At 35.4% G+C, this 16,553-nt stretch overlaps 2 protein-coding genes across 2 annotated transcripts; one reads left to right on the top strand and one right to left on the bottom strand.

Annotated features, from left to right (window-relative positions):
- The first annotated feature begins 201 nt into the window (after positions 1-201).
- LOC140827255 (26S proteasome non-ATPase regulatory subunit 14 homolog) lies at positions 202-3,923 on the top strand. The gene is made up of 6 exons (XM_073189891.1): positions 202-431; positions 643-820; positions 2,038-2,119; positions 2,483-2,659; positions 2,733-2,900; positions 3,424-3,923. Exons 1-6 carry the CDS (start codon positions 290-292, stop codon positions 3,613-3,615), a joined length of 939 nt encoding a protein of 312 aa, XP_073045992.1. The 5' UTR covers positions 202-289; the 3' UTR covers positions 3,616-3,923.
- Positions 3,924-9,030: 5,107 nt separating this feature from the next.
- Positions 9,031-10,237, bottom strand: LOC140827254 (probable carboxylesterase 2). Its single transcript, XM_073189890.1, has one exon. The coding sequence runs from the start codon at positions 10,222-10,224 to the stop codon at positions 9,205-9,207; it is 1,020 nt and encodes a 339-aa protein (XP_073045991.1). The 5' UTR covers positions 10,225-10,237; the 3' UTR covers positions 9,031-9,204.
- Positions 10,238-16,553: the final 6,316 nt, after the last annotated feature.

Here is a 16,553-nt window from a genome sequence, read left to right as displayed (position 1 = left end):
AATCACATAAAATTAAATTATGTGCATCACGTAGATTTAAAAAAAAAATCTAATATTTAAATTGTCATTTTTTATTAATTCAACCAAGAATCATATAAAATAAGATTATGTGGATAAAGACTGGTGGTAAATTGAAATAGGTTGAATATAGAGGTCTTATTTGGAATTTTGATATCTTCTGCGTCTGTCTCTTTTAACTCCAAGGCTTGGAGTCCAAGCCATTCTAACTCTAGTTCAGCTGGTTACCCAAATACTATATTGCAGAAAAGCGAGAAAGGGGAGAGCGGCGATGTCGGGAATGGAGAGACTTCAAAGAATGTTCGCCGGAGCCGGTGGAGCCCTGGGTCATCCGCCGCCGGACTCACCCACACTCGATTCATCCGAACAAGTTTACATCTCGTCGCTGGCGCTACTCAAAATGCTTAAACACGGTAAATCTGAGGTTTTATTTATCGTTTTTGAGCAGATTATAGGGTTTTATTACGAATAACTATTAATTATCCCTTTGCCGCCGGCTGAATGACAAGCAGGGTAAATCTTGCTATTTTGTTATGAATGATTATTTATTCTACGGTTATCATTGAAGAATTTCTTGTATTGATTCTATCGAGGTTTTTTGGGTGTGTTTTTCATGGATTATAGGTAGGGCAGGGGTGCCGATGGAAGTGATGGGGCTGATGCTGGGTGAGTTTGTGGACGAGTATACGGTACGTGTTGTTGACGTTTTTGCTATGCCCCAAAGTGGAACTGGGGTTAGCGTCGAAGCGGTGGATCATGTGTTTCAGACTAACATGCTGGACATGCTCAAGCAAACTGGAAGGTTAACAAAATAATGATATCACAAACTTTCACTGTTGCTTTTTATATTTTGTTATGTTGGAGCATTGCTCTGTTGTTTTGGCAATTGGAAGGAGACTGGGTTGTTTTAGAAGGTGGAAGAAATCTACTTTAAGCTGTAGGATATAGTAACCTACTGTTGTTTCTTGGATCGGGTGAATGAGAAGAAAAATGTGTATAATAATTTCAAGCAATCAGCGTTTTGGTTCACAAATGCGTTTGGAATCCCGGGTCACTGTCACTGACGCAGGTAGATGAAATGGGAAAATTTGTGAATAAGATTGATTAATCAGCAGCACTGCCAGGTTCTTACCTAAGAATCTTTCATTTTAATTCACTAGATAGGAACTCAAAAGTAGTTTTCTTTACAGCTAATTTCTACCTTTCGTCCACATCAGGAACCCTGTTCAGTTCTTTATAATGGAAGAATCTATTTGCTTACCTGGGGGCATGCGGCCACCTCCTGACAGCAGCATGACTAACAATAACAGCACAGTGGCTTAGCTTGAACCCATATATAGAAAACTCTTATGCAATTAGGAATTCTATCGTTTTAGCCTTCCAAATAGGAACCATATTTTTTTCTTGCATTACAGTGAATTCGAAGTTATGAAATAATATGATTGTTACAAATGCTTTTGGCTAAAGTCAAACTTTATGTTTGATATTACGAGCAAAAGTAAATTTTTTATTGATATAGAATATATTACAGTGCTATAAGTCAACCCGAAGACATTCATCAAATCACAAACAGAATACTTTTAGTGATAGGTGTCTAGCATTTTCTTGAAAAGACTAAGTGTGCCAACTGTCACCGATTATGGTGTGTTTTTGTTTTTTTGGTTCCACCTTGACTGCGAACCGGGTTCATTGGCATGAGAACATGTTTAGGCACCACAGTTTATATGATTTACTCATTTTCCAATGTCAATGTTATGTTTTGATTTTATATTGACCTAAATGAAGGATTTATTGCCAATAAAACTTATTGATATGGATGGATACTGGTGTTTAATTGTTTCAAATTATTAACTTTGATTTACATTTCATATAAGATTCTGGACGAATTGTATCTTATAAGTCTTCTTTTTATTCAATATAAAGGTTTCTGGATTTTTTTTAAAAGATTCATTTAGATTTTGCATTGTACATTTTTGTTCGTGATGAGTACATTTGACATTGATCTTTTCCTTGTCTCAGGCCTGAGATGGTGGTGGGTTGGTACCATTCACATCCTGGTTTTGGGTGTTGGCTTTCTGGTGTTGACATTAACACACAGCAGGTATATGCTCTTCTTTATTTGTTGCTTCATGGACCAGTCATTTGGAGTTTGGTGGTGAAGGATGCTAATATCATTCATGTATACGTTCTGTTTGTGATTATGTTTTCTAAAGATATTGGATATTCATTTAAGATCCATTCTTGCATTGTGCATTTGTGCTGATTGTACTCTGGTCCTATCTGTGTAGGGTTTACATTATATTTTGCTGTCTGACTTTTTGCCTGCAGTATTTTTTGTTATAGTATTTGTGACACAGTATAAATTGTTTCCTTGCTTATATACGATGATTAATTGAGCCAATTTCATTTTAATCGCATACCTTTGAGCATTCAAAGTTTTCCTTTTTCTGTTGCATCACTTAAGAGTTTTGAAGCTTTAAATCAAAGGGCGGTTGCAGTGGTTGTGGATCCAATTCAGAGCGTTAAAGGGAAGGTGGTAATAGATGCCTTTCGACTAATTAATCCCCAAACCATGATGCTGGGTCAAGAGCCACGACAGACAACTTCCAATTTGGGCCATCTTAATAAACCATCTATCCAAGTAATGGAGCAAGCCTTTGGTTTGTTTTATTTCAGTGTGTTTACTCTGTTTCTAATGAGTTGATTTATTGCAGGCTCTAATTCATGGTTTGAACAGGCATTATTACTCCATAGCCATAAATTATAGAAAGAATGAATTGGAGGAAAAGATGCTCCTGAATCTTCACAAAAAGAAATGGACAGATGGATTGACCCTTCAGCGGTTCGATGCTCACTCCAAAACGAATGAGCAGACAGTCCAGGTACTTTCATTTTCTTCTCTGTCTTTTTTTAACATCAAGCTGATAATCATGAATCAAGTAATTTTACAAATATAGTGGTTCTGCGATCAAGGCTCTTAAGTTCAGTCACCAGATTTGACAGACTTATATATCTACTTTCAGGCTGGTTTTTACAGGAAATCTGAAAATGATAATTTCTTGGTTAAAATACCGAATCTGTCAATGCTGTCACTATGTGTCAGGCAGTTGTCTTACTGTTGTGATTTTGTGAACGTTAGGTCATGAGACAATAAAGTATCGTTTTTTGGTTACCTTGCAATAAGAAATACTGCGAGGTTTTGACGGTAGAAATAATTAGATGACGCTGATTCTTTCTCGACATGTTTGTGATATTAACACTTCAGAGGTACAATTTGATTATGATTTTCAGTGTATCAAATGCTGCCATATAGGTGTTTTAGCATGCCATTTCACCCTTGTTATGGTTATGGTTCCACTCTCCTATAATAACCCATCAAAAAAAATTTCCCCCCTGATTGTACAGGAGATGCTGAATCTAGGGATCAAATATAACAAAGCCGTTCAGGAAGAAGATGAGTTGCCACCCGAAAAACTAGCCATTGCTAATGTGGGAAGACAGGACGCAAAGAAACATCTCGAGGAACATGTCTCAAACCTGATGTCTTCAAATATAGTTCAGACATTGGGTACCATGCTCGATACTGTTATCTTCTAGATGTCGGAGTTGTGAGATTAGGAAAAATGCCGATTATCAAAACTGTTCTTGGCTCTTAATTTGTCCCCTGTCCTTGATCAGCTCTTTTTTATCCTATGAGAGAGCAACTGTTTTAAGTCTTGATTTCCGGTTTTACTTGGTGACGGTATTCCCCATTCTTTCTATATGAAATTGATATAAACAAGTATCTGCAGGGACCAATCTGTAGTTTTTCATTGGAAATTCGCAGCCTTTGTGTAATGTTTGTGTTATTTTCGCGAATACTCTGGGATTAAGAATCCGTTGGATGTTATAATTATGGATGTTAATTTTCTCTGAATTCGAGGAGAATCGATATCCGGTCTGCAGAGAGGAGGATATCAAATATATTTTTTATTCGAAAAATAGATAATCAAGTATAAAGATTTTTTTATATGAGCATAGAGGTGGATCTTAAAGAATACAAATACATAATTTTACTTCTTAAATATTCATATCTAATTAGTGGGGGATCTCAAAATATAGTTTGAAGTTAATATTGAGTGACATTGATTATGACATTTGTGAAGTAAAAATTTGATATCTAAATTAATACAAATAAAACATAATTCAAGTCTACAAATACTTGATTTACCCTTTAAGTACCCAAATTCAATTATTTGAGGATGTCAAAATATATAGTTTGAAGTTAATATTGAGCGGTCTTTGATGATGAGATTTATGAATTAAAAATATGGTACATAAATTGGTACAAATAGTACTGAAGGATCGTTTGCAGAGCACATTGAGGTGCTTCAAACAAAATATTCTCCAAGAGCTGCAATAGCTCGTGTTCTAAGAATGTATATATCGTTGAATTAGATCGAGTTTGGTATTGAACCAAGTGGAAAACACTCGAAATAATCATTCGTTAAGAAACACTGATATATTTTATATCATGTGTAACTGAATAACTGTAAATAGCATGAATCAGTTGAGACATGCATCAGTTCAGTTATGGTGAAAACTGAACCGACAGATGCTCTTACTGGTTAAATTAGTTTGAAAACAATAGTTAAACAATTAAATACACAAGATATGTTTATGGATGTTCGGAGACTTCAACTACTCCTACGTCACCTCTTTTACTACCTCGAGTAGGATCCACTAGAAGACTTTGATTAATTACAGCAAGTGTAATAACCCACCCAGCTTAGGACTTATCCACTGCCTAACTGACTCCTAGACTAGACTGAAGGCAGTGCGTTCCAGTCAACACTTGTTTTAACGTCTGTGTGTCAAAGACTACATACACAAGTTTATTGTCTTTGTGCAAGATTGTATTTGAGTGGTGGTGTGTGTACGTGTGTGAGAACTGAACAATGAAAGCACCACGAAGGTGTTCTCACACACTGAGGGAAGTAAGCTTCTAAACTAAGCTAATAGGACTGAGTATTCCCTCTTGGAAAATTGCTTCTGGTAAGCTGATAAGTAAATAAGCGTGCCCTTTCTTTTTAATTTCACGCACTTTGTATGTGCTCTCTTCTTGCTGATGGTCTTGAGCTAGTATATATAGAGATACCGTACTTTAAGACTCATCACATGTGATCGTTGTAGCTTTGAATGTGTTCCTTGGAATATGTGTCTTGACTTTTCTGACATGCCTCCAGGAATCTCTCGGTTCTAATCTTTGCTGAAACGTTCATTATTGTACCATTGAACGTACAGATGTTTTGTATCTTTGTGCGTAGCTGGAATCCACCAAGATAAGCTTGTCTTGATCTACAACTGATTGATTCCTAACTGATGTTCCTAACTGGTCAACTGAAATAATCCTCAGTTGAGCTGGTGAAATCAGTTGACTCGTCAGTTGAACTGATTTCACACTTTCAGTTGAACTGGTCAGCTGAGTTCTTCATCATTTGAACTCTTCATCAGATGGCCGGGCTTCTGAAAGTCTTCTGCCGAATCATCTATCAGCTGGACAATCAGTTGAACTATTCTTTGATCTGTCAGTTGAACTTATTCAGTTTGTTCGATCAGTTGGTGTTTTCAGTTTACGTCTCGATAACTTCAGTTTTACCTTGCTTAACTGATCAGTTCGAAGCCTGATCAGTTCCAGCTGCATGCGTACTAAGGTAAATCATTAGAAACAAAATAACAAATTTTGTTATCATCAAAATCAAGATTGATAACATGAAATGTTCCAACAATCTTCCCTTTTTTATGATCACTAAACTTGAACAATTAAAGCGAATAAAAAAATTTTAAAAAAAAGTTTTTCAGTTCGAGGAAAAGCAGAAAGAAAAGCTCCCCCTCAACAACTGAATGAAATAATTTGAAAACAGTTTTTCAGTTCGAGGGATAATTCTAAACAAAACTCCTCCTCAGAAACTGAATTAAAAACTCTCCTTAAAAAATATAAGCATTTACGTGATTAATGAAGTTTTAGTATCAATCAAGCACTTTAGGCAACAAATCTTAAGAAAGCAATTCAGTTATGTGAAGGCTAACAGGATGAAGAAGATGTTATTTAATCAAATAAGTGTCCCTTATATTGTACATTTATGCACATCAACAATTGTAAGGGAAATGCTACTCCACTAGCAAACTTTAAATAACATCAAACATCAGTTAGTTTACACATAATAGAACTAAATATACTAACAATTGGTCGCCTTGAATGCCTTGAATGCTGCATAGATTTTGAGTCTCTTTTGCCAGATGATCAGCTAATTTGCATTGGTTTTGATCTCTGTGCTGGCTAACTGGTCGAGCTGACTCAAACTGGACTCAACTGATACTGAACATCATTGATCATCTATATTGATCTGATAAGGCAATGAAGCGGCTTCATTTCTGATGATTAAGCTCCACTTAACTCGTCAGTTTCAGCTTGTAGTTGGGTTTTCGTCTGATGATCAGTTGAACTGGTAGACTGCAACTGAAATCTTTGTCCGTTGAATAGTTTAGCTGAATTGCTGTCAGTTGAACTCAAAACCCTGCAAGCTACTTAAACAACAAAGTTAATGAGTCGAGAGAGTGACTACAATGTTAGTTGCAGAGCCAAGAACCTTCTCTCTTCTCATGGCAAACACATAAAATATTTAAGAGGATTTTGAAACATATTTTAAAATATCAGTTTTCAAACGCACTTCTTAGAACAGCTAGCTCTGATACCAATTGTAGGATCGAGCGCTTGCCGCTTTACCAAAAGCTATAGCTGGTGGTAATGGTGCAACTCAAATCTTTTAAACCGCACAACAACTCAAGCACCACGGTTCAATCGTTCTGCCAAGCAGGGACAATTATTGCACCCAAAAATCTCCCTTCCAATAATTGCACATCTTGCAATTAATGGAATCGAACCCGCGACCTTGGATCTGATACCACTTGATAGGATCGGTTTAAAGGAAGAAAAGTGTTTAGAAGGAAGGGTTGAATAAACACTTACGATTTTCCAAACCTTTTCGACTGATGAGTCAGTTTAGTGATAAACTGATACTCGGGAATCTTGTAAAGTCAATATCAATCAGTTAACAAATAGTGTGCGAAAACAAACTGGTTGATAGATAGTATATAAATTTAAATACGAAGACACAATATTTTATGGATGTTCGGAGATTTCATACACTCCTACGTCACCTCTTCTATCTCAAGGATATGATATACACTAAAAGATTTCGATCGATACAACTGGTTATACAGACCCACTTCAGTTTTGGAATTAACAATGCCAAACTGAAACTCTTAGTTACAAATTTGTTTACAGTACTCAATTAGAACTAAAGTAATATAACACAACTGATCTCTTCAAGATCGAGTGTTACAGTTTGTGTTGAAATCTCAAAGTATAGCCTGAAAGCTATGAATGTATACAATAAGTGTGAGCTTCGATGTTTGCAAGGATTTTAGCAGAGTAACTAAATCGATAGATGTTCTGAGTTCAAGGATTCAAAAGTTCAAGAGTTGTTCTTCAGTTGCTCTTCTCTGCTATTTATAGGATTCCCTCCAACGGTAATGTTAAATACAATTTGAACATTTCTATCCGTTGCATGCCACGTCAACATTCTTCTGACAGTCGTACACTGCAGTTTTTTTGAAATGCGGCGATCCCACTACTTGTTGCAATCAGCTTTTGTCGGTTGAATGTCTGAACTGTTGACGTGTTCAGTTGAGAGATCAACTGATTGAATGTAGTTGATAATATATCAACTATTTGTAGTAACTGATCAGTTCCAACTGATCAGTCAGTTATCTGCGCAGTTCAGTTGCTGGTTCAATTGCCTTCAAAAATATGCGTATTATCGTTCAATTAATGGAAACCGATAGTTTGCATTTTTTAGATCAGTTATCATTCTTTTAGATCAGTTAGATGCTCAGTTTGTCAAAAATCCGAAATTCAATTTCCAACAAGTGCATAATTCGATCCCACATATACTTGATTTTACCCTTTTAAGACTCAATTTTGATTATTTTTTGATATAAAAAAAATATAATTTCAAGTAATATTGAGTGATTTTTGATTTGTCATTTGTGAAGTTAAAATGTGATACCTAAATTGATATAAAAAAATATTCAATTCGAGTATATAAATACTTGATTTTACTCACTAAATGTTAAAATTCAATTAATTTTTTATGTCAAAATATATAGTCTGAAGGTAATATTGAGTGACATTTGATGATGATATTCATGAAGTAAAAATGTGATACCTAAATTAATACAAATAATAGTTAATCCGAGTCCAGAATACTTGATTTTACTATTTAAAAACTCAAAATTGTTTATTTGATGATGTCAAAAAATATGATTTGAAGTTAATTGTTTCTATGGTGTCATTCGTGAGGTAAAAATGTGATACATAAATTGATACAAGGAAAACCTAATTTATGATACAAATAGTTGATTTTATTCCATAAATACTCGTATCCGATTATTTGGAGATGTCAAATAATCCTAGGACCTAGGTACCGAATTTTAATTCAAACATTGACTTAAAGAATTTTCACAAATTTACCCAAAAAAAATTAATTTATCTCATATCTTTCCTTCATTGGGGTCGCATGGACATGGCCTCCTCTCACTTTACCACAAAGATGTGTAATCCAAACCCTTAATTTAATCTTTTCGTTTTCTTTGTTTTTGTCATTACTTAATAAAGCCTTGGCTGCCATAGTAGACAGACTGTACAATTATTGCTCATTAAAATATCAGATTTAGAAGGAAAATGGTTTATCATGATTTTCTCAAATTGATTAAATATATAAATATATTTTTTCCTATTTCATTGGATTGAAATACATCATTTTTTAATCTTTTCGGAAGAAGAAAATAAAAACAAATCCATGGAATAACAAGAAGCAAAAGTGTCAACAACAAGGAAATTATTGAGTGTTCGGTTGCTGCGATGACAGATGGTCTTATAATCCAGAACGGGAGAGATATTTACCCTCGAAAAAGAAAGAAAGAAAAAAGACAACTTATTTTTTAATAGTCAAAGTAGTCGAAATACAAGAATGAGCTTCAACAATTACAGACAGGAAACAAACCAATGAAAAGACAACTAAACTTTGCTGGGGCCAATCTTTTATTTTATTTTTAGAAAGATTGCTTACCTCAAATTCCACACTAATCCTTGTTCAAGAATTCAGCAAATTTCTTGATAAGTTCCAACGCTTTCTCCGAACCAGAATCAATGATGTGAAAAACATGATCCTCCCCTTCTGTTTCAAGAAACTGAGCTTGCCCTTTCCATGCACTCTTCACCAATGATTCGTAGTACAATCTTCCTCTTTCCCTCAAAATATCATTCCCTGCAACGCAAACAAGAATCTTGCCACACGCTAATCCCTCAAGACTCGGAGCGCCGATCACAAAAGGGTTGATCCACGGGTCATCGCAACCGAGATCCGACGGGCAGACGAATTCCCACCACGTGTCAACCACTGATTTGAACATCGGGTTCTCCGCTTCCACTCCGATCGGCTCCTTTCCCCAGAAATATGGATGTACCATCAAAATCCCGACAATCTTGAGTTTCCCTAATCTGGGATGTTGTGATTGTAACCCTACCTTGATAGTTAGGTGATGCGAGATATTGGCGCCTGCACTGTCTCCTGCTAAGTACACTCTGTCGAAATCAGCACATTCTTTCAGCCAATTTTCGCTGCCATGTTCCATGTGTGAAGCGACCCATTGAAGCGCTGCCCACGAATCCTCGTACGCCATAGGAAGAGGGTTTTCAGGGGCTCTTCGGTAATCAACTGACACAAGGATGATTTGAGCCTCTTTAACTAGCTTGCTCAGCATGTCGTGGTACTTGGGATCAGCAGGAGATGATATGCAGAAAGCTCCGCCGTGGAAGTAGACGACTAAAGGGTATTTCTTGTGGTGGTTGGCAGGGCGGTAGAGCCGGGCTGAGACGCCACGTACCGGCAGGATTAGGACATCCTTGGAGGAAACTCCGGTGTCGGAATCGAGAGTTGGTTGGACAGTTTCTACTCCTAAAAGCCTTTCGACGGTTCCATCTTCGTAGACTTTTAGGTAAGGTGGAACATCGTGAAGCACAACCTTCGTATCCATCTCGTTTTCGTGTTTGTTTCTACGAAGAAACTTTAATTCGCAGCCGAGATGGAAAAAAGGGGACATATATATAGAGAGAGGATTAAGATTAGGACTTTTATGTTTTTTCTGATTTCTTTCTTATCTTTTTGAGTGAGTGAGACGGGGCAACAATACCCATATTCACAATAAAAAGTAATACTCTTAGCATAAAAAGTAATATTTTTTTATGAGTGACCGAAATAAGAGATCCGTCTCACAAATAATACCCGTGAGACCGTCTCACATAAGTTTTTGCTTTTCTTTTTTTACGAGGAATATTGTTAGTCCATATTTAAATTTAAATCAAAAGCTTACTTAATATTTGTCTTTCGATTCATGTGATTCAAACTCAACTTACAGAAAATCAAATTACTGTATCAATATTGTAAGATAAAGTGTTTGCCACTTTATCAAAAACATGCTAAATTGCTCTAACAAACAGATGATATTATTGCAATCCAACAATATCGACTTATAATTTCACTTTTTGCAATCAATGAGAATTGAACCTGTTACTTTTGATTTTATATCACTTGTCAAATCGAACTCTTGCCGTTTTACCAAAAACTATATAAAGTTCGACTCTGGACAGATACATAATAATTGCTATCCTTTCCTTAGGTAATTAATTATTTCCACATAATGGTGAGATGTAATCTTTTATTAAATGAAAAAGCAAATCTTTTGCAATGGAGAAATTTTGAACACAATCCACGATTATTATTTAAAATACTGAATATTTGAAGAAAACAAAATGTTAGTAATCCTCTGAATGTGAACAAAAAACGATAGTCAGCGGAATCAAATGGTTAATTAAATGATGAGTGGGTCTCATGTGAGACCGTCTCACGGATCTTAATCTATGAGACGGGTCAATCCTACCCATATTCACAATATAAAGTAATACTCTTAGCATAAAAAATAATATTTTTTCATGGATGACCCAAATAAGAGATCCGTCTCACAAATATGATCCGTGAGACCGTCTCACACAACTTTTTTCCTTAAATGATTTATTGGTTTAAAATTGAGAGGAACCAACAAACAAAGTGTCGCTGTACATACGATGAAGCTTCGATTATAAACAAAGCATCGCATCGAACCCAAATTTTCCATGGTCAAAGTTTGGGCTCATTACTTTTTATTTATTTATTTATTTTCGTGTACCAAAAGCTCACGGCGATGAAGAATGGAGATGAACTTTTATTATCTTCTTCTTCTTGGATTTTTTTCCCAATTAATGGTGGCAGTTTTTTTATACATTTTTTCAGTCTCATATTTCATCTAAAAATATTACGTCATGCACCCTATTCGACATGTTTCTTCCACTATTAGGATACCAAGAATAGATTCGATGGCGAAAAAAACCGCATTATTTTTTCATGTGAAATATAATGATGCACCTGAAAATACTAGTATTCTAAAAAACCCGCTTAAGCACGCTTAAATTTGAAGCTCGACAAAAACGCACCGATTTGAAGAAAAACGGAAAAAAGCGGTTAAACTGTAGTTTGACTGAATTAAACGTAATTAAAGCGTTTAATTAAGTGTGCTCAAGTACAATTAATCGCATATATTTATTTTTATTTTTATTTTTTTTTGAATTGAAGGTATGTTTTTTCTTTTAAAATAATAAATTAAGTTTATAATTAGATGTTTATTTTTTAGTTTTAATTTAAGCATGTCTGATAATGATTTGACAAATATTTAGTATTTTTTAATGTGGTTTGATTACAAAAACAAATAAAGATTGTAATTTTGAGATTTTATGCTTTTATAAATATGAGAATTAATCATCAGACTTAAATTTATCATATTTATGTATTATTTTATCTATTTATTGGTTTGAGATAATTACAGTTATATTAAAAATAAAAAAACTTTTTCACGCTTAAGCTTCAAAAGTTTGGAGCTCGATATACACACTTCGGGATGTTTCACGCTTTTTAGAACCTTGGAAAATGCATATGTTATTAGAGCCATCGCATCTACACATAAGAGAACTAACCCAATGGCATCAAATAAATCTACTAACAGACAAGAAGTTCGCTTATGAAAGATGAAATTGAAAAGCAAAGAAACAAATCATCAAAAATTTTGTATCTATATCAATAGGTGTTGGTTCGATGTTATGTAACTTGATTCTTTTTAACAATACATCGAATTTAAGTCTACGATTGGAGTTAAAATATCTCGAGTTCGAATTAATTTGAGCTCTAAAACGCGGGAATCAAGCCAAAAAAAAGTGTATTCTTATAAAAATAGAAAAATAATCCTCATTAATCATTCATCGTTCATCGCATACTCATTTCGAAATATTATAATAAGGTTATACCAACGGTCACCTCCTAGTCTCTTGTCTGTGTCTCTCTTGTAAAATAACGAAACAAGCAAAAATTATATACAAAAATGGGTTGGTATGACATTGCATTTATGCCTCGTTAGAATTAGTTGGCTTGTCATTTATAAAGCCAGCATCTGAAATCAATTGGGTCGATCCAAGGAGTACCAAGCATAAAGTAAGCAATTTGACTTTGTAATTTTGGCATCCTCCAATCATTGATTTTTATATTTAGGTCCGGGGAGCATAAATAAGTAAATAAATAATAATTTAAAAAGTTGTGAATAATTTGATTTTATTAAAAAATAATAGACCGTAATAATAAAGTGTTTGGTGTAAATGATACTATATAATAATAGATTTTATTTATCGACTAACTTAAATATTAACAACTAGATTTTATTTACAGACTAAATTAAATAAATAACAAACAACATCGAGTTCTTTCATGATCCAACTATTATTTTGTTTTATTAACAAACTGGACGCTATGAAATCAAGCCGGACATACCAACCTTCAAAACTCTAGTTAGATTGTTTATTCTTGTAGCTGACCATCCTCAAGTCAGGCTGCACTTATTCGTGTAAGATGAAAATGCTTTCAAGACTCGAGTCGATTTGTATATTGATTGATAGCTGGTATACTTGTGAATTAATTGAATATGTATACCGACTAGACAATTCAGGATATATTTTGACCAATCAATATACATTAGCGAATCTCTTTAGTTGATAAAAATGTTTTCTGAAAAACTAAAATATGTTCATACTTTTCTATCTCATGAATCGACTTTCCAGAAGCCGTTAATTGTCATATTTATATACATATCAAGGTAAACTTATTGTGACATACTATGAAGAGAATTAAAACAAAAAATAACTTGCCTTTTATATCGGACATTAGTACAAGTGATTGTTGATAAAGATCTCACCGTTGAAGATGTTCAACTATATAAAAGCATGAATTAAGATCAAAGAGACTGCTGAGACTTTTAGTCTGCCTTAGTCAAGATCTTGAGCACTCTATCTTTCTTTTATCTAGTTGCTCCGCACATCACACGCTTACTTCTAAATCTGATAATTCATGAACAATTTGTGATGCTCTACCAACTCTACCTATTCAAGTTTTTCTTTCAAGAGAGTTGTGATTGTATCTGTATGGACATAGGGTTCAAAAGAAAGTTTTTGTTTGTATTTGTGTATAAGATATATTAAGAGTTTCAATACAGACAATGGATAAGTCTTAACTGAAGTAGAAGCTATTGTAAAATCTGTTGTTTGGGGTATTCAAAAATGAGGGAAAACAAGAAGAAAACAATGAAAATGACTTTGTAGAGGCAAGTGTTGAACACTTTCTCCTTAAGAAGAATTTGCCCTCACAATGTGCTAGAGTTTTGTAGCAATCTTCTCCCAAGATACAACTACAACACTTGAATAATGAGCACTCAAATATTCAAGTTCTTTCACAAAGAAATGGATGAACTCTCTCTTGAAGAAGAAAGGAAGAAGACAATATGCATATGATGTTATGAAAAAAAAATTTTTGATTTTGAATAATCATGCATTTAATGATTTTCAAATGAAAAGACATGATCTTTCATTCATAGGGATGTCTCTTGGCCATTGTAACTGATCACACACATCAAACAATGCCAAAGAAATAAAAAAAACGTCCGAAAATTTCGAAGGGACGCGTCCGTGCGCAGGCTGCCGAGCAGCGCTCGGCAGCACTCAGCAGCGCCTGCCGAGCGCTCTCTGCAGCGCTCGGCAGGCGCGCGCGGCCGCGTGCCTGCCACACTCTCGGCAGGCGCGCGCGCGGCCGCTCGCATGGCACTATTCACCGAGTTTTTTTTTCTTTTTCCGTCCCTTACATGTTCCGACTACTCGATTTATGTTCTTTCAACATATGATGAACTTTTTCGAGTTTTATTCAGAACAATCGAACTGAATATTCGTTCATTAAGCTTCGTTTTTCTTTTCGAATTTTTCCAAATCAAACACATTGATTTACTTGCTTAATTTTCATTCATTAAGCTTCAAAATTCCAACAATCCCCCACATGAATGAAATTAATGCATGAATGCTCGTGATGCATAAGAGAGAGTATATACGAAAAATTATCACATCAGGAGAGGTAGCTTTTGGCTTTGAACCTGCCCTAGTGGTATACAATCGGATTTACTAGGCCACGAAGTGAACGTGATGTCTTGAACTTCTTGGCTGTTCATGTAAAACCAGACAACTGTACCCACATGATAACCTTCCTTCCATTTCCATTTTGTTTTATCGGTTGTGTCCGTTTTGGCCATGGAACACATCTTGGCTTCATACGTGTTTCATCGAGGCTGCCCGTCCTCATACTTACATAGGTGATCTCCTTGTAAAAGGGTATCCTACTTACCCCGCTTTTGCAAGCTACGGAATCATTAACAGTACAATACTTAACCTCACTACCTTTATAGGCAACTTCACTCATCGTCTTAGGAATGAGGAGTGATTCCTCAAGTTTTCATAATTTAGTTGTCTCATTGAACCAAGATCTTGGGATCTCCAATCTACAAGGTTGGGTTGCCACTATGAAAACTTTATTTGGTAGGTTTTAAACCCATTCCTCTTGACAGACAGTACATTTGATCTCTATTTAATGCTTTTGTAAGCGGATCCGCTAAGTTATCCTTTGATTTAATATAATCAACAGATATAACTCCATTAGAGATCAACTGTAGCACAGTATTGTGGCTTCGACGTATGTGTCGAGACTTGCCATTGTACATACTGTTTTGTGCTCTTGCAATTGCCGACTGACTGTCGCAATGTATCATGATTGCTGGCACTGGACTTGTCCAACATGGAATGTCCTCTAGAAAGTTGTGAAGCCACTCAGCTTCTTCTGCAGCTTTATCTAGCGCTATGAACTCCGATTCCATAGTAGACCTCGCAATGCAAGTTTGTTTCGATGACCTCCAAGAGACTGCTCCTCCACCAATGCTAAATACATAGCCACTGGTGGATTTGGAGTCATTGGTATCAGAAATCCAATTTGCATCACAGTATCCTTCAAGTACTGCTGGATACTTTGTGAAATGTAGTCCATATTCTGAGGTGTGCTTTAAATATCTAAGCACCCTTGTCAACGCCTTCCAATGTGCATCACTAGGATTACTTGTAAACCGACTTAACTTGTTAACCGCACAAGCGATATCAGGTCTAGTACAATTAGTGATGTACATAAGGCTTCCAATAATTTTGGAGTATTCCAGTTGAGAAACTGGTTCTCCACGATTCTTCGCCAAATGGACATTCACGTCTAAAGGCGTTTTTACTGGGGTAGAGTTATAAGCGTTAAACTTCTTTAACACTGTTTCTACATAATGAGATTGAGATAGGACTATTGCTTCTGGAGTTCTAAAGATTTTAATCCCTAGAATTACATCAGCAATACCCATATCTTTCATATCAAAATGTTTTGTCAACATTTTCTTTGTACCCTTAATCAACTCTTGGTTATTCCCCATTATTAGCATGTCATCCACATATAGACATACCATCACATAAGATTCTCGAGTGCCTTTAATGTAAACACATTTGTCACACTCATTAATCTTAAATCCATTTGACAATACCACCTTGTCAAATTTTTCGTGCCACTGCTTGGGCGCTTGTTTAAGTCCGTATAGTGACTTAATTAAACGACAGACTTTTCTTTCTTGTCCTTTAACAATGAAGCCTTCAGGTTGCTCTATATATATTCCTTCTTCAAGTTCACCATTTAAGAATGCTGTTTTGACATCCATTTGATGTATCTCAAGGTTATGCAAAGCTGCAATAGCAATGAGCACACGAATGGATGTTATTCTTGAAACTGGTGAATACGTGTCGAAGAAATCATGACCTTATCTTTGTCTATAGCCTTTGGCCACAAGCCTGCCTTTGTATTTTTCAATACTTCCATCAACTCTCATTTTCTTTTTCAATATCCATTTGCATCCCAATGGCTTGGTACCTGGTGGAAGATCCACTAGTTCCCAAGTAT

Source organism: Primulina eburnea, chromosome 3 (assembly GCF_022965805.1).
Source record: "Primulina eburnea isolate SZY01 chromosome 3, ASM2296580v1, whole genome shotgun sequence".
NCBI classification, from domain to species: domain Eukaryota; kingdom Viridiplantae; phylum Streptophyta; class Magnoliopsida; order Lamiales; family Gesneriaceae; genus Primulina; species Primulina eburnea.
This window is presented reverse-complemented; position numbering and strand designations above follow the sequence as displayed.